Here is a 25973-nt window from a genome sequence, read left to right as displayed (position 1 = left end):
AGATATCTTTATTCATTACTCCTTTCACTGCTTCAACTTCTCCCATTCTTCGGACTTCTTTCTGCCGATATATTCATTCAAATATTTATTAAACGACTACTTTATGCCAGATCCTGTTCTGGGCATACGCTAGACTACATGAGAGAACAAAACAGATCAACATTCATGCCCTGTGGAGCTTACATTCAGCCAGGGTGGTGGTGAAGGTGGGTATTAGATACTAAGCCATAGACGTAGTAATTGCAGTATATAGTATGTTAGATGGTGATAAGTACTATGAAAACAAAAGTAGAAAAAAGTAAGAGGGATCTGGAAGTGGGAGGAGAGGCAGATTGCATTTCAAAATAGAATGATCAGTGTGGGCCTCATGGAAGAAGTTGACATTAGTGCAAAGATTTTTAAGGTGAGGGAGCTAGCAATATGACTGTCTAGGGAAGAGCAGTCCAGATAGAGTCATCAACCATTGAAAGACCCTAAGGTGGGATTGTGCCTGAACAATGTGAGGACCAGCAAGGAAGCCAGGAGTGACTGGACAGAGTAAGTGAAGGGAAGAGTAGTAGGACAGAAGGTCAGAAGTAATGGAATTGGATCATTAGAGCTTTGTACACTGCTATGAACTTTGACATTTACAGACTGAAATAGGAAAACAATGAGCCATGAGCAGAGGAGGGACATGATCTGACGTGTCAGAAGGATCACTCTATTTGAGACTAGGCTGTGGGAGGGAACACAAAGATACAATAAGGCGATCTATTGGGAAGCTCTTGCAGTAACTCAGGAGAGAAATGATGGTGGTTTAGACTAAAGAGGTAGCAATAGAAGTAATGTGATGTGATCAGATTCTGGATATGTTTTGGAGGTAGAGCCAACAAAATGTGGGGTGCAAAAGAAAGAGAAGAAAATGTTTCCAAGGCTTTAGTTCTGAGCAAGTGGAAGATGGCATTGCCATCAACTGAGATGGGGAAAGCAATGGGAGGAACAGGTTTGGTGGTAAGAGTATGAGTTCAGTTTTGGATATGTTGAGTTAGATGTCTGTCAGACAACCAAAAGAGATTTAAATAGCAAGTTGGACATATTAGCCTGGAGTTCCAGAAAGAGGGAGATATAAATTTGGCAGTCGTCAGCATATAGGTATATTTAAAGACATGATAGTGGATGAGTTCACAAAGAAGCAAGGGTAAATTAAAAAGACCATGGGCTAAGATCTGGGGTACTTCAACGTTAAGAGGTCTATAAATCTATACATTTATAAATTTCTCTTATCACTCTTAAATCCTTCACTTGCTCCTGCCAGTTTCTCTAGTTACCAGTTTTTCTCTCTCCTTCACTTCTCAGCCAAATTCCATGTGTTTCTGAATATATGATTTCATTATCATATTTGTCTCTGTTGATAAATGAAACTAGCATCCATCCAGGTGTCCCTCTGGGATTCCTGTTCATTTCTCTTCAGTCTGCCTTCTCAATGTCTCTCAAATATATCCACTTCTCTCCATCTCCTCTGCTAATGCTCTGGACCTAGTCACCTCCATCTCTTGCCTAAACTATTTCTGAAGCTTCCTAACATGTCTCTTGACCTCTATTTCTCCCCCCTCCATCCACTCACTCTTCATACAATGGCCAGAAATAATTTTTCAGAAACGTAAACATTACGATGTCACTCTCCTGAAAATCCTCCAATGGTTTCTGTACTCTTAGAATCAAAGTTAAAATCCATATCACAGCCTACGAGGCCCTGATCATTGTCCTACCTCTTAACCTCATCTTGCACTGTGCTCTGTCTTGCTCTGCAGGGTTGACGTTTTGCTGCCAGATACCATCCATGCTCCTGAATACCCGTAGGCCTCACACATGTTTGGAATACTCTACCCTGCCTACCCGTATCACGTATTTCACGTGTACTGATTTTTCAGATCTCAGCTTAAATATCTTTTCCTTAGGGAAATTCTACCCTGACCTCTCTTACATAGTATTTTTCCTTCTTACTATTTATTTCAATTCTTCAATATATATTTGATGACTTTGTTGAATAACGATCTCCCCCAACTAGTCTATATGCTCCATGAAAGGCTGAGTCCATGTTCTCCTTTGTGTTCAGTGGTATATCCCCAGCATTCAGCATAGGGCCTGGCTCAGTAAATACATGCTGAATGATTGCTGAACAAATGAAGAAGTCTACCTCTATGGTCTCCATACGTCAGCATCCTTGCGTGAAGGAATTTTTATTCATCTATGGCAAAATTAGAAATATTTGAAAAACACAGTTTCTTATAAAGCTCCATTTGCTCAATTTAAAGGACTGCCTATTATTCTGGGATTATCTTCTTTCATCTTTCTTGTTAAAAATGTTCCTTTTGGGCTTCCCTGGTGGCGCAGTGGTTGAGGGTCCACCTTCCGATGTAGGGGACACGGGTTTGTGCCCCGGTCCGGGAAGATCCCACGTGCCGCGGAGCGGCTGGTCCCGTGAGCCATGGCCGCTGAGCCTGCGCGTCCGGAGCCTGTGCTCCGCAACGGGAGAGGTCACAACAGTGAGAGGCCTGCGTACCGCAAAAAAAAAAAAAATTAAAAAATGTTCCTATGTCAACTGTCAACTTTCTACCATCCCAACACTGCCCTTTTTTTTCTCTTTGTAATTTCAGTGGTCCATGAAAACCAAAGGTCTGGGAATGATCTGTCTCTATTTCCTTACTTCCTGCATGCACATGTTCCTTGAACCCCTGTAGTGTAGTTTATGTCCTCACTACCTGACTGAAATTATACTAGAAATTATATATACTGAAAAATTATACTAGAAAGGTCACCATGACCTACTCTTTCCAAAATCCAAGGACCCTCCTCAGTCTTCATCTTACTTGACCTCACAACGTTTCACACTGGGGCCCTTCCCATCTTCTTGACGCTCTTCACCCATGGTTTCCATGATGCTAATAATAATAGAAATTACTATTTTTGGAGTGCTACTAAGTACCAGTCATTGAGTTAAGCATTTTACAGGAACGTGGCTTCTTGAATCCTCCCCACAACCCTGTGATTTAGGTATTATTCTTCTCATTTTTCAGATGAGAAAACTGAGAAATAGAAAAGTTAAGCCATGTGTCCAAGATCACACAGATCATGAAAGGTAGAGATGGAATGGCACCCGGAGTCTGGCTGATTCCAAAGCACAGACTCTAAGCCACTCTGTTGTATAGCTCTCTCCTCCTTACTCATTGTCCCTTCTCAGTGTATTTCCCTGAGTGATCACACCACCCAGTAGCTTCCATTACCATCAATATGCTGAGAACTCCCAAGTCTGTATCTCCAGCCCAGACATTTCTGCTTAGCTCTAGCCAATATATGGAACCAATGACTGGGACACCTCCACCCCACAGGCACTTCCAACCTGACGTCCAAAGCCGAAATCATGATTTTCCCAGAAATTTTGCTTTTCTGCCTATATTAGTTGTCTTGGTTGGTGCTACTAATTTTTCTGTCCGTGCATCTAAAAGTCTGCCCTTGGTTCAGAGCTATTGCAACAGCCTCCAAATGGTCTGACCATAACCTCTGGTTGCTTAAAAGCCTGTACTGGCCCTCTAGTGCCTATGGAATAAAGTCCAAGCTCCTTAGGATGGCATTGGAATCTCTTCCCGAAGTGGCTTACCTTCTCCCTGGACTCATCTCCCATCACCTCGCCTCTTACACTTCACACTCCAGAAACACCAAACTGCTTAGGATTTCAGGACTTTTTCTTGCTTTATCCACTACATGTTCTTCAAAACTCTTTCAATGTCATGTATTTTTGAACAAGCCATCTCTTCCCTGTGCCATTTCACAACCCCAGCATGCTCTTCCCCAAACCACCTCTTTACTTAGAGCAGTCATTCTCCAATATCTTTGTCTGAATATTCTTTACATTCTTAAGTTATTGAGAACTCCAAAGAGGTTGTGTTTATACAGTTATATCTATTGACATTTACCAGATTAGAAATTTAAATTGTGAAATGTTTAAGGTAATGAATCCACTGCCTGTTAAAAGACATAACATTTTAAAATGAAAAAGAACTGTATTTAAATTTTAAAAATAATGAGAAGAGTAGCTTTGCTTTACGTTCTTTTAGAAATCCCTTTAATATCTGGCTTAATGAAAGACAGCTGGATTTTCATGTTTCCACATTTAGTCTGTTGTGACATCATGTAGCCTCTGGAAAGCTCCACTGTACTCATGAATGGATAAGAATGAAACAGGTAAGTAACCAAGTATGAAATAAATTCTTTTTCCCTATGTAGAAAGTGTCTCACAGGCAGACCTCCAAGAATTCAACTCCCAAACCACAGACTGGGAACCATTGACGTAGAGATAGAGAACACAGAAAATTCCTTTGCGCGTTGACCTCATTGGAATATAAAATCTACGATGCTGTAGTTTATTACTTTTTGTATTCCCAGAAAACACTCAAGAATGACCAAATATTCGCTTGGTTAGTACCACCTTTCTTTAGTACCATCTTTGGGATGATTTAAGGTTTAAAAGGGAAGCACGAGGGGGCACCCGGATTTGAACCGGGGACCTCTTGATCTGCAGTCAAATGCTCTACCCCTGAGCTATACCCCCTCTACTGGCAAATAGGAGATTACAGCTTATTTGTAGTGTTTACTGACCAGACAGTGCATTGGTGATTAACAGTAGTTTGATATGTATGACCAATTGCTTCAGGTTTCCTGGGGTGATGCTAAAGAACGAAGAGAAAAGGCAATTCGCACCCAGGTGGTAGAAGGGGAGGGCGAAGTCCAGTCTGAGCTGGGCTTGAAGGTCCTGTGGGATGTGCGATGGGATATCTCTCCTTCAACAACAACAACCTCTTGTACCTCTGGCATCTTGGAATTCTTTAAGTCTAATTTCCATACTCCCTGCCTGCATCCCGAGCTGCACTGGATCCCCAGCCTGTGCTTTGCACAGGAGAGGAAGTGCTTCCCTTGTCCTTCCCAAGACACCCCTGCTCTTGTACCAGACGTGCCCGCAGTATCTCCATTCTCTCCAGTATCTTCAGTCTCTTCCACTCGCTTGGCTCCTTCAAACATCAACAGGCTTTCCCTAGACTGGAAAATCTTCCCTTTAGCTGTTATCGCCTGTCCATTTCTTCTTGCTCACTACCAATTTTTAAGAAAGTCTGTGACTTCATTTCTCTCCTTATCAATAACCTGTCTCCATAGTTCTGTTACTCTCTACATTTACTCCTCGACTGTCAGGTATTTTTTTCCCCTTGGAGTATGTATCTTGTTTCTCCAACTAGACTGTAAGTTCCTTGAGGGCAGGGATCATGTTGCATTTCTTTTTGTATTCCCCACAGTGGCACAGTGCCTGGTTCACTATAAGCCCTGGGTGGTACCTATCAGCCAAACCTAATTAAACTCAACTGTGGCATTCTACCAAGCTTGCACCCAAGCAGCAAAATGTTGTTAGGGGAGAGCTCAGAAGTCTGGGTCGCTCCACCAATCTCAGACAGTCTCCCTGTTTATGACTCTTCCACCACTGACTGACTAGTTTCACTTTCTCACTCTCTAAAATGACTATTTCACATACGTTCTCCAGTCTCAAACCTTCTACACCTTATCTTTCCTCCTCAGAGAGTGCTGAAGAGCTGGCCTCTTCCTTTCTGGAGAAAGTCAGGAGCAGGGTTGTGCTGATAAATGGCTGACGACTGGCTCCAGGGGACCTGATTTTTAGCATTTGCCAATTCCCATAGTGCAAATTCGCCCACCTGTCAATTTCCAGTGAAGTCAACTGGCTTTAAAAATTCCTGAAAATTTAACAATTGGTTCTCACAAGGCAGTATGAGTCGAAGCTAGCACACTTTTGGGATTGACTCCCTCTTTCACCAGCTACCAATTATACACTGACAACTCCCCAAATTATGTTTCCAACCTAGACATTTCCCTGAACTTCAGAATTAACTGGATCTCCACCTGCATACTTAGCATCTCCACTTAAATGTCTACAGGGCACCTCAAACTTAGCATATTGACCTCATACTAGAATGTGAAGTCTATGAGGATAGGAGGTTGTACTTTATTACATTCTGTTTCAGAGCTTTAAAAAGAAACTCTTGAGGGGTTTTTTATGTTTTTGTTTTTCCTAAACTTACTCCTTTCTCAGTTCTTTATCTCAGGAAACCACATCCACCCAGATAGTGAAGACAAAAAAGAAGAGTTATTCTTTTTTAAAAAATTTATTTTATTAAAATATAGTTGGAGAATTAAAGGGAGTGGGTGTCGGAGGCAGAGGTTCTGAAAGTTCACGACTCCTAGAAGGGAAGGGGAATGAAAGGCTCTCGGTGAAGAAGGACTCCTCAGAGTCTTTCTATCCTGATGACAGCATGACTCTTTCCAGAGAGCAGCAGTGACAGCTCTGGAATGTCTAGGGAGAGGAAGGGCTTAGTGACCAGAGTCTGCTGGCAGCACAGGATCCTAGGTCCAGAACCCTTCAGATCAGCTTACCAATAAGTTCACTATGTAAAACAGTTAAATTTGGTTCAAATGGGGAAGGATGAGAGTTATTCCAACCTGGCAACACTCCCTACCCCCATTCCCCCCCTCCCTACCAGAGAGGCTCCAGGGAGTACTTTGAAGACCATTGGAAAAATTCTCCTCATAAATGACTTGAAATGCCATGTCTGTAATATGCTACATTAAATTTTTTTACCCATTCCAATTATTTTTCTGCCCATCTCATATTTTAATTAATTTAGAGCCTAAGAGCTTTGTAATATAACAAAGGAAGACATTGTAATGTCTAATAAGTAAAATAACAACATGTTTTTTTGGGGGGCCGGCATATTAGTGTATTTCTTTAAAATAATGTCTACTATTGGCAAGATTTGACTAGATACCTTCAACATAGATATTCACTTGGTAAAACTATATATTGATCAATCAATCAATCAATAAATATAGTTGATGTACAATTTTGTGTTAGTTTCAGGTGTACAGCAAAGTGATCCAGTTATACATATATTTTAATATATTTTTTCATATTCTTTTCCATTATGGTTTATTACAGGATACTGAATATAGTTCCCTGTGCTATACAGTAGGACCTTGTTGTTTATCCATTCTATATATAATAGTTTGCATCTGCTAATCCTAAACTCCCAAGCCATTCCTCCCCCGCCCCTTGGGCAACCACAAGTCTGTTCTCTATGTCTGTGAGTCTGCTTCTGTTTCCTAGGTAAGTTCATTTGTGTCATATTTTAGATTCCACAAATAAGTGATATCATATGGTATTTGTCTTTCTGTTTCTGATTTTACTTAGTATGGTAATCTCTAGGTCCATCCATGTTGCTGTAAATGGCATTATTTCATTCTTTTTTATGGCTGAGTAGTATTCCATTGTATATATGTACCACATCTTCTTTATCCAGTCATCTGTCGATGGACATTTAGGTGGTTTGCATGTCTTGGCTATTGTGAATAGTGCTGCTATGAATGCGGGGGTGCATGTATCTTTTTGAATTATAGCTTTGTCCAGATATATGCCCAGGAATGGGATTGCTGGATCATACGGCAACTCTATTTTTAGTTTTTTGAGGTGCCTCCATACTGTTTTTCATAGTGGCTGCAGCAATTTACTTTCCCACCAACAGTGACTCTAAAGAAGAGTCATTCTTGATTCTTCTCTTTCCCTCATCTTTCTCAAGCCATCCAGTGTACAGGAAGGACATGGCTCCCCTGCCATGGTCAATCTGGATGCCTGCTGTCCTCTCTAGTTCTGCTGTTGCCCCTGTGATAAACTAAAAAATGGGCCTCCAAATATGTCCACATCCCAAGGCCCTTGTGAATACGTTACCTTACATAATAAAAGGGACTTTCTAGATGTGATTAAGGGTCTTGGGGTGGGGACATTATCCTGGATTATCTGAGTAATCAGAAGAGTCCTTATAAGAGGGAGGCAGGAGGATCAGAGTCAGAGAGGGAGAGACGTGAGGATAGGAGCAGAGAACAGAAGGTGAGGAGATGCAACCCTGGCTATGAAGATGGAGGAAGGGGCCATGAGCCAAGAAATGCTGGCGGACTCTACAACCTACAAAAGTCAAGGAAACTGTTTCTACTCTAAAGCCTCCAGAAGAAATGCGGGCATACTAGCACCTCGATTTTAGTCCAGTAAAATTGATTTTGGAATTCTGACCTCCAGAACCGTAAGGTAATAATACATTTGTGTTGTTTTAAGCAAATAAGTATGTGGTAATTTGTTACAGCAGCAACAGGAAACTAATACGTCACTGTCGTCTCAGACATCGCTACCATCTCTCACTTGCACTGTTGCAATAGAATCCTACCTAACCTCTCTCTCTCTCTTTTTAAAAATTTTATTGTGTCCACTTTTCTTCTTTTCCTTTATTGTGGTAAGAACACTTAACATGAGATCTACCCTCTTAACAGATTTTTAAGTGTACAATACAATGCTGTTAACTATAGGCACAGCAGCTCTCTAAGACGTATTCATGTTGTATAACTGAAACTGTGTACACATTGATTAGCAACTCCCAATTTCTCTCTCCTCATCCCTGGCAACCACCATTCTACTCTCTGCTTCTATAAGTTTGATTGTTTTAGGTACCTCATGTAAGTAGAATCATGCAGTATTTGCCCTTCTATGATTGGCTTATTTCACTTAGCATAATGTTCCCTGTTGTTGCATATTGCAAAATTTCCTTCTTTTTAAGGCTGAATAGTATTCCATTGTATGTATTCTCTGTTTCTATTCTTCACTCCCTGTAAATCTCCCCCACAATAGCGTGAATGATGATTTCCAGTCCCTCTGCTCAAAACTGTCCAACGGCTGGCTTTTCATCCATTTGGAATAAAATCCAAACTCCTTACTTGGGCCTATAAGGCTCTCTGGCTACTTCTCCAGCTCTCTTGAATCACTCTCCCCTGTTTCCTGTTCCTCCAGCTACTCTGGCCCTAGGGCCTTTGCAGTGGCCATTTCCTTTAGCTGGAATACCTGCCCCTGACAGATGGGCTGGGCAAATGGCTGTCTCTTTCATATCATTCACATCTTAGCTCCAAACTCACCTGCAAAGAAAAGTTTTCCATGACTATTCGCCTTGAAATACCCCCCTGGACCTCCCTAAGACACCGTCTTGTTTTTCATTTTAGTCACTTCCCTTATTACTACTGGGCATTTCCTTGTTTATTCATTTGTTCATTTGTTTCTATTCTGACTCCACTAGATTTTAAACTCAGTGAGACTGAGAACCTGTGTGTCTTTCTATTTGAAAGTATGTTCTGCACTTAGAGTGGGGCACATAGTAGTTGCTTCATAAAAAGAGAGAGGGACCACTAGAGAATACAGCCCAGGAAAGTCTCTCAGTGGAGATGTCTGTTCAGCTGGTGTTTGCATTCTTTTTAGAGAGACCAGGAGAAAGGATTCTCTATTCAGTTTTGCAAGAAGCTCTTCTCTGACTTCTTAGGGTGAAGAGATGAGTGGGATTGTGGATAAAGAATTGAACCTAGAAAAGGCTGATTGGTACCTAAGTTCACATGTTTTCAAAATTCCATGTTTTTAGTTAGTCTTTTTAAACTCGTTATTACTAAATTCAGTATCACGTAACAAGAAGAAACTAATTTTGGATGTTTTCAGAAGGAAAAATTTGGAATGGATTTAAAAAGAATTTACCAACATTTTGTCTGTAGAGGGGGTATAGCTCAGTGGTAGAGCATTTGACTGCAGATCAAGAGGTCCCCGGTTCAAATCCGGGTGCCCCCTTGTCTACGTGTCTGTTTTTCACAGCCACTCAGGTTAACCCCGAATAACGCAGGAGTCTGAGGTTTCTGAATCCAGGATCCAAAGAGGATCCTGGAGATCCTCTTGCACCTGGTGAATATTTTCTCTCCCCAGAAGTCACACGGGGTGACTCTACCATGTTTCAACTGAATACCCCCACTCAGTGGCAAGAAGCCTGAGCAGGCAGAAAGAAGGCTGAGACCATTCCAGTCCCTGAGACCCTTCAAGACTTACTGGTTTAATGTTAATAACAGTTTCTTTGCGGGGTGGGTGGGTGATGGAATGTTGGGGCGGGCAATATTGTTTTGCCTAGTTCATACTCTGACCAGGCAGATTAGAAGAGAATCCAAGTTCAGAAGGTTTATATAGTGGCGAAGTTTAACGGGACACAGCATAGATGTAAGAAGGAGGGTGAAAAGTGGACAGCTTTCTCCTTCTTTATATGAGTTCAAAGGCAGGGCTTTGGCCCGTTACACCTACAGGTGGTGAGATTGAGGCCTGGTGTCCAGGAAAGGGGTGAAAAATTAGTTATTTCTCGGGTCTGGGCTTTGCACCGCACAGCAGATCTGTTTAATCGCCATGTCCAGCTTCGCGACGCATCGCACAGTAATGGGAGCCGTGGGGAAAAAGTGCATTCGAGTAGTATTCCCCCGGGGCCCCGAGGGCTGACACAACCAAATTCCGAGTTTAAGATATCACAACTGCCCCCTGTCTGAAGAAGCATGCCTCTCCCACTATCCTTTCTTTTTCCTTTTTTTGGGCAAAACCTAGTCGAGAGGCCTTGCTCCCTTCTCGTTTTCCTCGGATCCAACAGTGATACTGTCAGTCACGTAGCCAATAGATATCTGTCCCTGTCTTTAGGTTATGAAACTTGATGGCCTTTTATTATTTGTTCAGTGGTTCTCAAAGTGTGGCCCAGCAGCATCAGCATTCCCTGGGAACTTGTTAAAAATGCACATTCTCGGGGTCCCACTCCAGGCCGAGAGAATCAGAAACCGGGAGGTGCTTTAACAAACCCTCCAGGTAATTCTGACGCAAGCTCAAGTTTGAGAACCACTACATTAGTTTATATCAGTTTACATCCGGATGTAACTTTATTTTTGTAAATGAACTTTGGGGTCGGCATTGGCCATTTCCACGTTCTCGAAGTGCTTTCACTCTGCCGGTGGCATGAGCAATAGGGAAAGGTGAACACGGCATGCGCCTGTCACCTGTAATAAAGAAAGTTTAAGTTGGAGAAAGTCTGTGTCTGTGGGTTTCCTTCCCTTGACCCAGCCCCACCCAAAACTGAACACGAATTTGGGGGAGTCTTGTCTCTTGAACCAGCTCCTGGAACTGCCTGACACCCCTGAGGCTGCCAGCGGTGACCGCAGAAATCCTGATACCGCTGGCGTGGGTAGTGGGGACCTGCAGCTTTTGTACCTGATTTGTGCCTGTACCCACCCCCTCCTCCTGCGGAGTACGAAATAAAGCCGAAAGCTTTCCGTTACGGTTGGAAAATGAGGAAGGAATTTTTAAATAGCTTTTCAGTGCTTTCTTTAACCTAGAACCCAAGGTTAAAATATGAGTCAAGAGTCAAGAATGAATTATATTAGTTACATAAGTTTAGGAAAAAACTACGAGGGGGCACCCGGATTTGAACCAGGGACCTCTTGATCTGCAGTCAAATGCTCTACCACTGAGCTATACCCCCACGCCGTCCCTGGGCTTGGATACTGCTCTTTTGGGCGTTAAGTCAACGCTACACCAAAGGTGGAGAGTAAGGATATAGAGAAAGGAACGAAAGAGGAAAAGGGGCCAAGCAGAAAGCAGAAGGCCCCCGGATCCGGGGAACCACAGGAAAGCTGCACGGCAGAGGCGCGGGGAAGGAAAACCTAACTCGAGCTGCGAGGCGCTGAGTCCTGGCGGGAGGGACTGGTTCCGCCCTACAAATGTGGGAAAGGATGTTGCAGGGGAAGGCTAATGAGGGCGGAGCAGGGGCTTCCCGTTCGGTCCGCATGTTCTCGCCGGGTACCAACGGGTACAAAGGAAGTCTCCAAATCTGGAGAATCTGATTTGGTGTTCGGGTGGGCTCAAACCCCACCCTGGAGGGGTGCGAGGGGTTTGCCCGCCTCCTGCAGCCCAGACGCCCAGATGTGCACCCAGATCGGCTCCGCCCCGCCGGAAGTACCCTGGGCAAGGTCGTCTGTCCGCGCCTAGCCTCCGGGCCTATCTCTCCAGGGCTCCTCCTGCTTGGGAGCTCACCTAGGCGCGTAACCCCGGGTCCGCAGTCGTCCCCGGAACCCGCCCCCGCGCAGCCCCGGGTCGCCCGGGGAGCGCGCCTCGCCGCGCGCGCCCCTGCCCGCGCCCGCGGCGCGTCCCCGCCCCGGTACAGCCCCTCCTCCCCGCTGTGTTTATTAGGGGAAGGAGGGCGGAGGCGGAGGCCAGTTCCCTAGCTCCAGCCGCCGTCGCCGTCTCCTGTGCAGTTGCAGCCGCGGCCGTCTCCCGCCAGCTCGCTCCAGGGAAGAACGTGCGCGAGCTCCGGCGTCCCCGCCCTAGCCTTTCCCGGAGCCATGAATCCCAACTGCGCCCGGTGCGGCAAGATCGTGTACCCTACGGAGAAGGTGAACTGTCTGGATAAGGTGAGACGCGGGACCCGGAGGCGCGTCTTTGCAGTCCCCGAACAGTGCTCCAGATCGGGGGAGGAGAGCGGGGCTGGGTCTATGCCGCCTCATCCCCGCGATCCTGGGAAGAGGGAGGGAGGGAGGGCGGTGTCGTGGGGTGTGGGGACAGACCCCAGTCTGGAAACCAGGAGATCGGGGCAAGGCAAGGAGTCCACGCGTGGCGGGCAGCCACTACTGGAGAAGAGTGGGCTCTGTGCCCAGGGGTTGGGAGGACGCGAGTGGAGTAGGGAAGCCAGGCCCCGGAGTGGGGGTGGGGAGTGAGGGAAGGTTAGGGGTGCAGTCCCGCCCCCTAGGGCCGGGAGAGTGAGAGGAGACGGCCGCTCCCTCTCCCCGCCTCGCCTAGCGCCAAGTAGGCGGAAGCGCTGGGCGCTGGGGGAGGGGGCGGCGGGGGGGCGGGGCAGAGGTTGGGGGCCCAGCGAAACCGTCCGCTCCGGCGGCGAATGGCCGGGCTTCCTGGCCTGGAGACTGGAGGGCGGGGGCTATCAGCCGGCGAGTGTTGCATCTGGTGAACTGGCCTTCGGATAAGGCCCCAAGCCCCACTGCGACACCCCTTTTTTGCACGACCTGCAGTTCTCTTGGTGGGTGAGCGGTTAATGGACTAGCAGACGTTCTCCGTACCTTCCCAGCCCCCACCTCAAATTGGAAGCCAACTCCCAGTGCTGGTCCGCCCAGCCGGACCGGGGAGGGGTCGCGTGCTGGAGTAGGGTGGGTGGGGGTCGCTTCACAGAAATCTCCTGAAATTGTGCTCAGAGGCTGAGTCCAGCTTGTAGAACAAAGAGCTAACTTTTCAAAGCAGGTTTCCCCAGTGGAGGGTGGGGTTGGCTGAGTTCAGGGGAAGCCAAGAAAAGGGGGAGGTGTTAGGGGGATGGGAAGGTGGCCTTCTGGAAATTCACTGTCCCCTGGGGGCCCTTACGCGTCTTCCTCCTCCCCCCGCCCCAATCATGCTGGACTCGTTCATCTGGTTGCCATTATACTTTTGGAAGGGGGCGGAGAGTAGAACTGGGTATTTCCGGCAGTTTGGGGTAGGATCCTGGCCTCTTTTAGTCTCCCGAAGACCCTAAGGCCAAATCCACCTCCTCTCTGCATCCCCTCCCCAGTCTGGAGGAGAAGCCTGTGTGATTTTGTCCCCCTCCTCATCGTGCCTGTCATCCACCTCCTAAAGCTGGCCCCAAGTCCAAAGATTCCCACCTTCCTGTCTGGACCGGCAGGGGCTGGGGGGCATGGGATGGAAGAGGGGTGCAGAGCCCACCTGGAGCCAGGTTTTGTTTGGGAGAGGGTAGTTCGTTGGATACTTTTGTCTTTCCCCTCCACCTTGGGGTTGGTGCTTCCTCAGTGACCTTTGGTCTCTGAGTCAGGGTGAGGGGGTGGGGTTCTAAGGTTCTGACATACATTTGAAATTGCTCTTGAAGGAAAGGGGCATATGGGGCTGCTGCTGTTTCACAGTCCTGGGCCTGGCTGGGCAGGTGGAGAGGAAGGCCGTGTTTTGGGTACAAGGGATGTGGGTACTGACCTTCCTCCCAATGACCATGCCGGAAGGCAGGATTTGAGCTTGCAGGCAGGACCTGAGAGCTCTCTGTCCTTGCACACTGGGGTTTTTGCCCTTCCCCGGTGATAGGGATTTTGGTCTCTGCATCTTGAGTTCCCTGTGCGCTCCTTCTTCTGCACGGTTATGAACTGGGAAGAGGCTATGACCACTTTCCACCCACATAAGGCAGAAGCAATATATGATGGAGGGATTGCTAGCCTGGGAGTTGGGAGACTTGGTCCTGGTTCCAGGTCTGCTCCTGCCAGCTCTACGAATGGCTCTAGGCCTCAGTGTTCACCATCTATCAAATGGGTATGGTAATGTCTTTTCCTTGAAGGTGGGGAAGTGCACTAAAGTGCCCGGAAGGGGATGTGGTATAGGCTGTACCCTGCCTACCTTGCTAGGGTACTCTCTCCAGCCCCACACCTTTGGAGTCAGAGCGGAGTGGTGCAGGGATCCTTCAAGGTGCCCTCCCCAGCTGTTCTCTTGCCCTCGCAGAAAGAGGACATTCAGGTGGAGGTTGCCCTGGGAAGTGAGAGTTTGTGATTCCCCTCTCTTTTTGGAACTCTCCTTACAGGAGGTGGCCCTGGGGACACCTCACCCCTGCACTGAGCAGGAGGCCTGGAATATCCAGGTATCAGACCTATTCCTCCCAACCCCCTTCAGGTAGTAAGGGCAGGCACTTGGAATGGGGACCTGGTGCCTGGAGGACTGAGACCTGAGGGGGAACCTTCGGTCCCATAGATACAGTTGCTAACCAACTTCGCAAGGCTTCCCCTTTACAACAGGAGAGAGTCAAATTAGACTTGCCTGTTTCACTGCAATTTCCCTACGACACGACATGACCCAGAGCACAAGCTACGTCCTTGGTGTTAGCCTTTTCTCCTCCCTGAAAGACTTAGCTGGGTTAAAAGCTATGTCGCCTCTGATGGCCACCCTGCCCTCAACCTGCCGTACCTAGTGTGCTCTGTGTGCTGAGTGAATATATATTGCTGGTGTTTGAGGTCGAGATCTGCTTCCCCAGAGGACTTATGGGATCAGAGTTGGGGGAGAACAGGGTGACATCACTCATTCATTCAACAAATATTTATTGAGCATTTACTTTGTGCCAGGCACTCTCAGGGGCTGCTGCAGGGCCTTTGGGGAGGGAGAGGGGCTGTGTCTCACAACGTCCTCTACATTTTGAGGGAGGTGGAGTTTTGTCCTAGACCCTGTGAGGAAACAGTCATATCTGGGGACCTGCATTGTCAAGAGTCTTGCCATGTCCGTCTGCCCTGGCTTGCTTTCGCCGGGCTCCTGAACACAGGTGGAGGCATTTGGGAAGGATTGAGGATTGGTGAGCTGCTAGTTCCCCGGACTCCCCCATTGGGGGAGTTCTCTGCCTCTGGCTGTCTGAACCACCCTCCTCTCAGCCCCCACAGGTGGCAGCAAGGTAGAGGGAAGCTGGGCTGGACACAAAAAAGGAGAAAAGGCCTTGCAGCCCTGGTGCCTCATTTCCTAGCTGAGAGCACCCCACGATCATCCCGTGACCATCCATTCATAATAGCTACGACTCATTGGAATGTGCCAGGCTCAGTCTTCGCAGGAGCCTTACCAAGCAGATGTGATCGCTCCTGTAAATTAAGAACCCCATAATCAGAGGCTCAGACAGGTCATGCAGCTCACTCCCCTTTCCGCCAGAGCTGGAATTCAAATCTAAAGTTCTTTGTGCTCAGCTCTTCTGCCTGTTGTGTTTGCAAAAAGTACTTTTATTTACACTATCCCATTAATAGTGGTCCCTCCCCTTCCTGACCCTGGCCTGAGGAATGCTCTGGGCCTGGGCTCTTGAACCAGGAATGTGGGGTGGTGCAGCCACGGTCTATGCCTTTAAGCCAGCCTCCCAGGTGGCCAACTGAGCTAGGCTGGTGACCTGGCCAGGGTGGGGCTAGGGTTGCCCCTGGAGGAGTGAGAAACTGTAACCCTGGGTGACAGGAAGGGAGGGAGAGGTCTCATACTCCAACCCTGAGTCATAGGCAGCCCGGGTGCAGAGGGCAAGGTACCAGGCTGCAGGCACAGCAACCCGAAGTTCACGCATCCCCCTCACCCAGAGCTGTGAGCAACCGCTTCCGCACGTCCATGGTGATTCCAGAGAGACTGGGCTGGCCCAAGCCTCACCCAAGTGCAGGGGATCTTGCTTCTGTCCCATCAGCCTTTGTTTGCCTTTCTGTGGAGTTGGTGGCAGCTTTGGAGCTGCAGGCAAGGGAGAGTTGAGGGCGATGCTGGAGCCTAGGAGATGGGCTGAGAGGCTTCTCACAGGCACCAGAGGTCTGGTTTTTGGTGAATAGGGAAACAGTGGACTTCTGGGGCAGCAGGGAGGATTCAAGTTGCATGCCTAGAGGTAACTTTGCTCCCTGAGTCCCGGGATGCTTCTCTGAAATCTTCTTACCTGTGGCCTCTAAGAAAGAGGGGACTCTTGAACTTCCCTGGTGGTCCAGTGATTAAGCCTCTGTGCTTCCAAAGCAGGGGGCGGGGGTTCGATCCCTGGTCAGGGAACTAAGATTCCCACATGCCGCATGGTGCGGCCAAAAAATACAAAAAAGATTTTTAAAAAAAATTGAAAAGAAAGAGAGGACTCTTGCTCTGAGACAGGGCTCGTGGGGCAGGGGAAAGAGGCAGACAGAGGCTCATTGTGGGGTTGTATTGACTTATTTCCCTAGACCCAACTGAGACAGGGATGGGGTTTTTTCATTTGGGGTCCCCTCAGAGTTCCCAGCCCAGGCTTGGCCCAAAGGGGCTGTTGAATGACTTGTCATTTTCTGCCCCTGCTCCCCTCGCTTTCCTACCCCAAAAGGACACAGTGGCAGGAGCTGCTGGATTTTCTTGAACCTTGGAGCCCTTCTCCAGAGAGGGGAGGGAAAGTGATGAGAAGCAGCTAGTGTGCCAGGCTTGGAGCCTGTGTCATCTCCCAGCACCTCTTTGGGACCAGGAGTTTTAGTTCCTCTTTACAGATGCAGAGACCGAGTTCCGTAGTTACCCTGAAGGTACTCAGTCCACTCTTGTTTTCATTTTTCTGTTCCTGGACCCCCTGTAAGAGAACAGATGACCACTGCCTCAGCCTCTAACATGTGTAGCTGAGAGCAAGGCGGGTGGGGGTGAGGTGGGGAGGAGCTACCGATGGAAATGGGCACCGTTCCCTTGTACGGGGGCTCCCGTTCCTCCCAGTGGCAGCTGGCGTGTGTGTGTGTGTGTGTGTGTGTGTGTGTGTGTGTGCGCGTGCGTGCGTGTGTGTGTGTGTGTGTGTGTGTGTGTGTCTTGTGGAAACCCCGGATTGGCTGTTGGCCCTGTACCCCAGCCTGGCCAGTATACTCTGCCCCCTTCCCAAGGGGCTTGGCTCCGGAGGGGGGGACCTGGCTGTCGGCTAGGGTGGAAGTGTCTGTGTCTCTCTCCTTCTCTCCCCCAAGTCAATCAGGGGGCAGCTTCGGAGGTCCCCAGGCCTAGGACAGTGCGGATTCCTGCCTACGTGTGTGTGAAAGTGGGTCATGGTCTGGATTCCAGAGAATGTTTTTCCTGGCAGGCCCCTGCGGGGGTAGGGGCCCAGGCAGGGACATGTGCAGCTAAGCAGGCAGAGGCCAGCAGACTGGGTGGTGACAGGGCTGGGGCACTCTGCCAGTGCCTCCCAGGAATTGGGGAGGGAGAGGGGCTTTCACTTCGCGGGCTGGTGGGGGCAGGGACTACCCCATTCTAGCTTTCCGGTGGGTCGTCTGTGCTGGGGTTTTGCACCGGGAGGAGTGTGGGCTGGACTCAGGGATAGGCCCCGGTTGGGGTGGAAGTCCAGCTTACACCAGCCATCCCTTGCTTCCAGATTTCCTGCTGACCTTCTTCCCAAAGAGCAGTTCTCCTGTCACTTCGTTTACTGTTCCACCACTGGAGAGTCCTTTGGGCCTCCTTGATGGGGAAAGTACCCTGTTAGAAGGTGATTATCCCCCAAATTACCCCGTCGTCTCTGGTTGAAGTGGGCCAGGGTGAGGGAGGTCGTATGCCAACGTCTCAGCTTCCTTTTTTCTGCCCCCTTCTCCGAAGTGTCCTAGAAGCACCCCTTGGTTGGGAAACACATTTTGAAAAGCACCTCCTTGGGGGAATTTCCTGACAGGTGGCCAAGAACTGGGCGTGTGCTGGGCACCTTGAAAGTCTCCCTGTGCCCTTCCCTGGCTTCTGGCCTCTTTCTTTGAGGGGTCAGGAGTGTCTCCCTTGGCTGCTGGGAAGTGGGGCAGGGACGGGCCAGCTGGGTCACCCCAGCAGCCCGGATTCTGGGGTCCTGGAAGCTGGACTCCTGGTGGGTGCTGATCCGGGGGCCTCGTCCCGGGCTGCCAGGGGCAGATTTCTCTCATTTGCTTGGGTTCGCGTGAGCATCAGTGTTTCTCAGGGTGGGCTCACCTCTGTTGCATCAGTTCCCCTGCCCTTATGGTCTTTGACTCTCTTCCCCTCCCTCAGCCACCCTGGATGGATCCCTGTTCTGTTCTGGGTCCCTGGGCTTCGCTGGAGTCTTCCCTGTCACGCATTCTCACTCACACGCACTGTAGCTGTGGTTGGGCACGGCAGAGCCCCACCTGTACCCCAAGACACACCCACCTCCCGCCAAGCTGCCACACCCCGCCCAGCACCTGACACCCGAGTAAGTAGGGATGCCACGTGCTACGCTGAGGGCTCTGTAGGTGATTTCTCATTTAAACCTCAACAATCCCAAGAGAGATGGGTATTATGATTTCCATTCTACAGACGCAGAAATGGCTCAGAGTAGGTCCTGACCAAGGTCTCACAGCTAGTCAGGGTGGGGCTTTGATGTCCACTATTGCGGGGGGGGGGGGTCCACCTCCAAGCAGAGGAGGGCGGTGCCTCAGAGGAAGACCAGCTGAGGGATGGGGGAAGGGTGTGGGTGTGGTGGCTACAGCCTGGGGCACCCACACCCAGTCTGGGCAGGGGTCGCTCAGGAAGTGGGGAGGCATTGGGGCTGGCGCATTGCCCAGGTCCAGGTGTGTCTGGAGGCCCAGGTGTGTCTGGAGGCCCTGGTGTGGGAGCTAGGAGGGACTGGGTGCATGGGGGCTGGGCCCTCCTTCTCTGTCAAGGCTGAGGAGCTGCCCCTCACGTTCAGCACCGGCTTCTTAGCAACCCTGGCGCAGCTTTGCATAAGCAATGAGGCTTGTCCTGCTTGGTCAGAGGGAGTGGTCTGGGGGAAGTGGCGCAGACCTTCTGGGGGCTGCTCGCCACTATTATAACTGGCTTCTTCCCCACTCAACCTTGCGTGTGCCCTTGTCCCCCTCCGGATAGCTCCAATGGGACAGGGGAGGGTGGTGTCATCAGCGGCCAGAGCCTGTGACCTGAGATGGCCCCAGCTCACCTGGGGTGTGGGTGTGTTCCAGTCCGCGGATGGAGTGCTCCTTCCTGGGGCCTGAGCCCCTTTCCTGAATCCTGGTGTCTGACGGGTGTCCTCTCTCTGCCTCTGTCCCCAGTTCTGGCATAAAGCATGCTTCCACTGCGAGACCTGCAAGATGACACTCAACATGAAGAACTACAAGGGCTATGAGAAGAAGCCCTACTGCAACGCGTGAGTCCTGCCTTGGGCGGGGCCTGGGCGGGCATTGGGCTCCCTCCTAGCGCTTCCTTGACATGGCCCAGCATTTCCACACTCTGCTCCATATGTTTTAACCATGTTGAGTCCTCCTCACCACAGCTGGATGAAGTTAGGGCTGTTAATATGCCCATTTTACAGCGAAGGAAACTGAAGCTTCAGGAAGGGAAGGGGCTTTCCCAAGATGAATGACTAGTGACAGGCCAGTTCAAACCCCGTAGAGCAAGCTTGTTCCTTCCACCGCACTCTGCTGAGAGAGGGATCCAGCATGGTCTTTCAAGAAAAAGTCCTGTTTCTGCCCAGTTGTGTTCTCCACTTCGCCTTCCACATTTCTTTCCCCATGACAGCACCTGACTGTTTCCTCTCCCCTGCCCCCTACCAGCCGGTCTGGGCACTAGGCCTGGGGGTTCCTGGCCACGGCCCTTCCCAGTAGTCATTTCTTGAGAAGTGGGGGCAGCATGAAGGGAGCGGCCTGGCCCCAGGCAGATCTATTCCCTGCCTGGTGGGAGGTGGAGACCTTCATGTCTTTTCCAGTGGAGTTTGCTCTGGTCTACTGCGCGGAGGTGGGTAGAGGTGGGTTCCCCCATTCCAGGGGGACACCCCCATCCCATCCCGTGCAGTTTCAGGTTGATTGCGTTAAGCTCAGGGCTCACGTAGGACCTCACAGCCACGCTATACTAGGCGGGGCTTCAGAAGGTCAAGTCACTGCAAGTAGGCGGCAAGATCAGTGTTCAGAAAGATTCAAGATCTGACTTGAGTCCTTTTTCTTTTTCTTTTTAAATTCTCAGTCAGGAGGTTTTCTGCAGCTGAAGTTCACCTGGGAGGGGAACGTTGGGACCTGTCTAAAGGGAGTTGGGGCTTTAAACCCCTGTGAAAGGCTGTCTTCCCCCTTACTGCCCTCCCCTCCCCTGCACATACCACAGCCTCATCTCCTTGGGGCTGGCGCTTACTGCCTGCCCTGCCGCCTGCTAGATGCCAACCTGTGCCAGGTGCTGGGAAAACAGATTTTCTGATAAAATCTCAAGCCCAAGAAGCACCATGAATCATCACCTCCCTTCTGGGAGGGATTGGGACACTGGGAAGACTGCCTGGGGTAGAGGGAGGGTCACAGCTCTGTCCTGGCTTCTCCTTCAGCTGCCCCTTCTCCTCTATTAGCTTCCACTGGTCTCCTTCCCCCTACCGACCCCTCCCACCCCCCCCCAAGGGAAATGGGACATTCTTCAAATTCTTAAAGGCTCACACAAGCCCTGATTCTCTGCAACTTCCTCCCTCTGTTGGGGAGTAGGGTGGGGTTCAGCAAAGCCAGAGGCTGGGGCAGTTAACCCCTTGATTGCCGGCCCACTTCAGGCTAGATTCTGGGCACCTAGGCTCCTTTGGGGGCAGCTTCTGCGCCTCGGGCCCTCCAGGCAGAAGTCTGGCTGAGCCCGGAGCCCAGTGGATGGCAGGGACTAAGGCTTCTTCACGTCTCTTCCTAAGACCCCGGTAGCCTAGAATGCAGCAAGCACTGGGAGTTGGAAGAAAGCGATCGGAGGCTTGTCCTTGTTTCCTCTGCCTGTTCTCAGTCTAGTGCCAAAGTCCCAGCTTGCTTTTCTCACCCTCTTCTAGGGAGGCTGCAGCAAGCAGGGGTGGGTAGCTCCTGCAGGGGTTGGGGGGGCTCCAGGGAAGGCAGAAGATGAAACACCCCTCCCGGCATGCTGCTTCCGACCTGCCGAGGGTGAGATGCCCCCGGCTCTCTCCTGGCCTCCAGCCAGAGAAGCAGGTTGACCCCTCTCCGTTCCCTGAGCCTTTACAGTCCTTCTTCCGCGCCTAACTGACCTTTGGCCCAGCTGGGATGTTCCCTGGGAAGGACCCTGGTTGAGGGGCCAAACACTTGGGGGATTTGTGGCCCAGCTGTGTTTCACTCGCGCTGTGGTAGCACCTGGCCTGAGGCAGCCACACTCCCTCAGCTGGAGTCTGCTGAGCTGCAGGTCCTCGCCAGCGAGCCAGACGTGGGGATTCCGGGATAACCCAGAGGCAGGCCCGGCTTGCTCGGGGCGCCCTCCGGACCTGTCCGGGCCTCAGTTTTCCCGTGGTTAAGAATTGCTACCCAGGGATGCTGGAGCCTAGACCAAAAAGTTTTGTGCACCTGCGATGTGCCAGGCACGGGAGTTGAGTGTTCACTCTCATCCCTTCCTGTTTTCTTCCTGCCTTTGGCTCCATCCCCCAGTGACATTCCAGTTCCTGAATCCTGGAGTTTCCAGGATAAGGCCAGCCTGGCCTTCCTTTGTGAAGCTCAGGCCTGGCTTTTCAGCACGTCCCTCTCAGGACCCAGAGGGACAGGTGATCGCTCCCGGCCCCCGGCCCCCGGCCCTTGGCCAGGGAGTTGAGCCCACCCAGGGAGGGAGTGTGCAGGTTTGGTGTGCAGGGGGGCCTCTACGTTCTGCCGATCTCTGGTTAGTCCCTGAACCAGAGTCTTGCAGGAAGGGTGGGCAAGAGAAAGAAGAAAGCTGTCTGTCTCTCTCCAGTGGCTTCCCAAGATTGAGATTTAAGTTCTGGAAAGTGACTGAAAGCAGCAAAAAAGGCCTCTTCTATTTCTCTCTTTGCACCAGACTTATCTGGGGTGAGGCCGGGGAGAGAACATAGGCCAGAGCCCACAGCCGGCCTTCTGGGTGGTAGTGGACCCCCAAGGACGTACATTTATACACGTGCCTGTGCATATCCAGACACACGCTGCCGCCAGCTGTGGGGCCAGGGAGAAACACCAGGGTGTCGGACTTGTATAGGCTGTGTTTGTGTTCACACTTCCCAGGCCACAGGCACTCAGCCTTGCTATGACAAGGTAGAGGGGAGCATGCCTGCTTTTGCATAATAGCCAGTGGAGGAAGAGCCCACTGTTAATCGAATTCTCCCTTGAAGCTTCTGGGTAGGTGGGGTGAGCCTATTCCAGTTGTTATAGGAATATTTATGCCCTCGATGATCTGTTTTGTAAACTATTCTTTCTGAAAGTGGGGCAGATGGGTCCACGAACAAACCTGGTCCTTTGTCTCCACACAAACAGTTGAGGAGCCTGGAGGACGGGGGGTGGGGGTGGGGGTCAGGGGGACACGTGCCTGTTCCTTTCTCCTCGGGGGCCATGAGTCTGTAGAGGCTGCAGACCGGAGGCAGAGTTGCAGGCCAGGGGAACCAGCTTTTGGGGTGTCAAGTAGTGGGTGGACATGGGCTGGGGAAGAAAGCGGGGGATGCTCAATTGTACCTTTCCCCTCCTCACTGACTGCAGTGGTAGGGGTCTGTCCTTCAGTTGCCTTGAGCTGTGGGCTGAGGGGCTGAGGAGGGTGGAGGTGTCCCTGGTTCTGGGGAACAAGGCACTGTGGTCCTACTCCTTCCCCAGGCCTCAGAGAGTGGAGTGGGGCCTGTGCTGGTGGGGCTTGAAGTATCTCTGGGTTCTAGCAAACTGTCTTGAATCCCAGCTGCTCTTAGGGGATGGGGCAGCAGTGGGCAAATCCAGGAATAGGGACTGGGGCTTTCCCACCTCCACAGAGTTCTCTGCCTCTGACTGGGAAAAATGGGATCAGATGTCTTGGGGAGCTGGGGGTGGCACCAGGAGAGGGCGTGGGATGGGTGTGTGTGCTGTGTTTGGGAGCGGGGAGTCAGTGTGGCCTCTGGGCAGCCCCTACCTCTCTCTCACCCCCAGATCCTTATACTCAGATGTCAGGGCCTCAAGGAACCTCAGGGATCACTTTGCTTCCTAACAGCCCATTTTATAGATGAGGAAACTGAGGCGCAGTGTTTCCATGCCTTTCCTGACTTGGCAGAATCATTTCTGTTTGTGTATTGCCCTTTTTCATTTTGTCTACGACCACTGAGGGCTGGTAAGTTCTTCTTCATGTCTAGCCTTGATCTTTTTGGCTGCTCATTTTTTTCCCTCTGGTCAAACAATGCCTCCTTGTTGCTTCCTATCCCCACCGTTTCAGCCCCTTTGGCCTGGGGAACTGGTGAGAAACTGGGTGAGAAGGGAGCCCTCCCTGCCCGCCTGCCCGTGGGCAGTGTTCCCAGCAGGGGAATCAGCAGCTCCTTCCAGAGGCAGGATGTAGGGGCTGTGGGTTTTTTTCCTCCCCCTTTTGGTGAAACCAAAGGCTCCTTGTTGCTTTTGTTGATGTATTTTTGTTCCTCCTTGAACAAAAAGCTGTGGTTTTTGAAGGGATCCAAGGCTGGAAGAGACGAGGTTGCCTGTAGAAAGGGGGAGCTGGGCTTCCAGGATATCTGGTCTGTTCTTGTTCTGCCTCTGGAACACAGCTGATGGCGGGACTGGGAGTGGGGCTTCCTACAAGTGATCTCTGTCCCCAGTAAGCCCATAGCAGGAGCCCTGCAGCTTCTCAGCATCCTCCCTGTCCTCATTGCCCCTCCAAGCAGGAAGGTGGCTCAGAGGTCCTCTGGGGCAAGCCCCCCTTCTCCTGCATTCCTGCAGGTCATGTCTGGACTCCTGAGACACCTGCGTTAGAAATGTCTTAAGGAGTAGGTGGCTTCTGACTGGGGGTGGCTGAGAGACCCCAGAGGGTTCTCTCATAATAGCCAAGCTTGGAAACTGGTTGGGTTTAGAAGAGGAAGTTCTCTACCGACCCAACCAAGCGTATCTTTCCGCAGAGCTGGGAGTGGGCAGGCGTTCACTTGGTGGGGGAGGGATGTCAGCCTGCGCTTAGCTGGCTGGGCAGGTGTGGTATAGGGGAGAGTGCATTGGGCCAGATCTCTGTCCTTGACACTGAGCCTCAGTTTCTTTATCTGTAAAATGGGCACAGTGATAACACCTGCCTTTTTTAGCCCAAAGCCTTGTGGCAGGTTTCAGGAGAGAATGTGCACAGGATACGGTGTATCCAGAAGTCACTTTATGTGACTCTCAGTTTTCCTAGAGGCCTGGGCTGCTGCCAGCAGCTGCCTGATTGTCCTGTCCCCCAGACTTCCTGTCCTAGTGGGCTCTCTCCATGCCTCTCTCTTTCCCAGAGCAGCTGATACTGCCATCGAGGGTGGGGAGGGGCATCGGCAGAGGGCCCACCGCTTGGAATGATTAACAAGGGGCCGGGTGCAGGCTGGCCCACAGAAGGGACAAAGAAGAGCTGTGCTCTGGACGCGGCTCCAGCCCAGGGTTGGGACACCCAGTTCTCCCCACCCTGGTCCCTCGTTCCCTCACCATGGCCCAGTCTGTTGGTGGGGCTGGAGTTCCAGTGGGGTCACTAGCTGGTGCGGGGGGACCCCTCTTCTGCCTTTGCGCCTGCACTGGGATACGCATATATCCATTCATCTCAACTGGGATCTGAGGGTAATGGGTTGCGGGGGCACTTCAACCTGAGGGATAGAGAGGGAGGGAAAAGGTAGAATTCCCAGCAGTTGTTTCTGGAAGGAGGTCAAATCAATTGTAGCCCTCTTGGAAGGCAGTCATGTGGATGGGGGAGGGGCACAGCACTGGCGTTCTGGCATATCCTCCCTTCTAAAAACAAACCCGTGGCACCTGTCTTCCTCAACTAAATTGTCTACAAGGATCCTGCAGACACAGCCTCCTAGTTTTGCCTTCGTGGGTTCCTCTCAGTTGAGGACCCTGGCTGTCTGTGTCTCTTCCCCCACCCCCATAGACTCTCTCTGCCTGCTCTCACAGCTCTCCTGCCTTGAGCCGAGGATGAGGTTGCCATGGGAACCCGAAGCGCAGTGAGCAGGGGATGGGAAAGGCAGAGTTGTCTCGCCAGGGCTGGGGGCTGTGGGTAGGGGACAAGGTTGACTCAGCAGGAGGAATATAGCCCGTGCTCATGGCTGCCTGCCTTTTTTGGCCTGGGGTTGGGGGTTAGGAGGCAAGGGTAAGAGGACTGGAGGCTTCAGAGCCCCTCTTTAATCTGTCTTAATCTGATGCAGGCTTAAAATCCCCCTCCTCCTCCCACCAGATTAAGCTGAGTCGACGACATCTAGGCTGGTCCCCCCCTTCCCTTCTGATGGAATTAGTGTTCTGGCTGTGGGGGGCTGAGATCTGGGGGTCATGATGGCTCCAAAGAGAGGATGAAAGACCCGCCAGCCCCATCCAGAGGCACCCACTGCATGTTGGGGGGGGTCTCCTGAGACCCTTCTGGTGGCGTGTAGGAGGTATGTGAACGTGGACCTGCTGGCGTCAGTGTCTCGGAGAAGTGCATTGCTGCAGAGGGCTCGTCTAGATATTCATCGTGTGTGAGGAATAACGCAGAGTGCACAGGAGCCTCGGAATTGCAGAGTGGGGTTGCGTCTGGCTGACCTTGGGCCACGGGACCTGGCATTCCGTTTTAACCCTGTACATTCAGGCAAATGGGAAACCACGGGTTTGCAGACTGGCTCCTGTGCATATGTGTTTTCCGAGCCTGCCAGACACCCTTCCCCACCAAGTGCTAACCAGAGCCACCATCTCAGAACTGACCCTTCAGGCTCTGGGTC

At 50.8% G+C, this 25973-nt stretch overlaps 1 protein-coding gene and 3 non-coding genes across 5 annotated transcripts in view; 2 read left to right on the top strand and 2 right to left on the bottom strand.

The window, feature by feature from the left end:
- Window positions 1–4516: 4516 nt before the first annotated feature.
- Window positions 4517–4588, bottom strand: TRNAC-GCA (transfer RNA cysteine (anticodon GCA)). The gene has a single exon. It is a non-coding gene; the product is annotated as a tRNA-Cys (tRNA).
- Window positions 4589–9670: 5082 nt separating this feature from the next.
- Window positions 9671–9742, top strand: TRNAC-GCA (transfer RNA cysteine (anticodon GCA)). The gene has a single exon. It is a non-coding gene; the product is annotated as a tRNA-Cys (tRNA).
- A 1639-nt stretch (window positions 9743–11381) lies between these two features.
- On the bottom strand, window positions 11382–11453 carry TRNAC-GCA (transfer RNA cysteine (anticodon GCA)). The gene has a single exon. It is a non-coding gene; the product is annotated as a tRNA-Cys (tRNA).
- Window positions 11454–12106: 653 nt separating this feature from the next.
- Window positions 12107–25973, top strand: part of LASP1 (LIM and SH3 protein 1) — a 37544-nt gene continuing 23677 nt past the window's right edge. The window contains exons 1-2 of one of the 2 annotated variants that reach the window (XM_030839880.3): window positions 12107–12381; window positions 19435–19529. In XM_030839880.3, the coding sequence (XP_030695740.1) occupies window positions 12313–12381; window positions 19435–19529 (164 nt within the window). In that variant the 5' untranslated portion in view covers window positions 12107–12312. Of the gene's footprint in view, window positions 12382–12979; window positions 13002–19434; window positions 19530–25973 lie in introns of those variants that run through there. The other variant, XM_060290624.1, reaches the window with a different exon arrangement.

Source organism: Globicephala melas, chromosome 20, assembly GCF_963455315.2.
Source record: "Globicephala melas chromosome 20, mGloMel1.2, whole genome shotgun sequence".
Classification (NCBI taxonomy): Eukaryota; Metazoa; Chordata; class Mammalia; order Artiodactyla; family Delphinidae; genus Globicephala; species Globicephala melas.
Note: the sequence above shows the minus strand (reverse complement) of the source record. Positions and strands in the feature narration are given on the sequence as shown.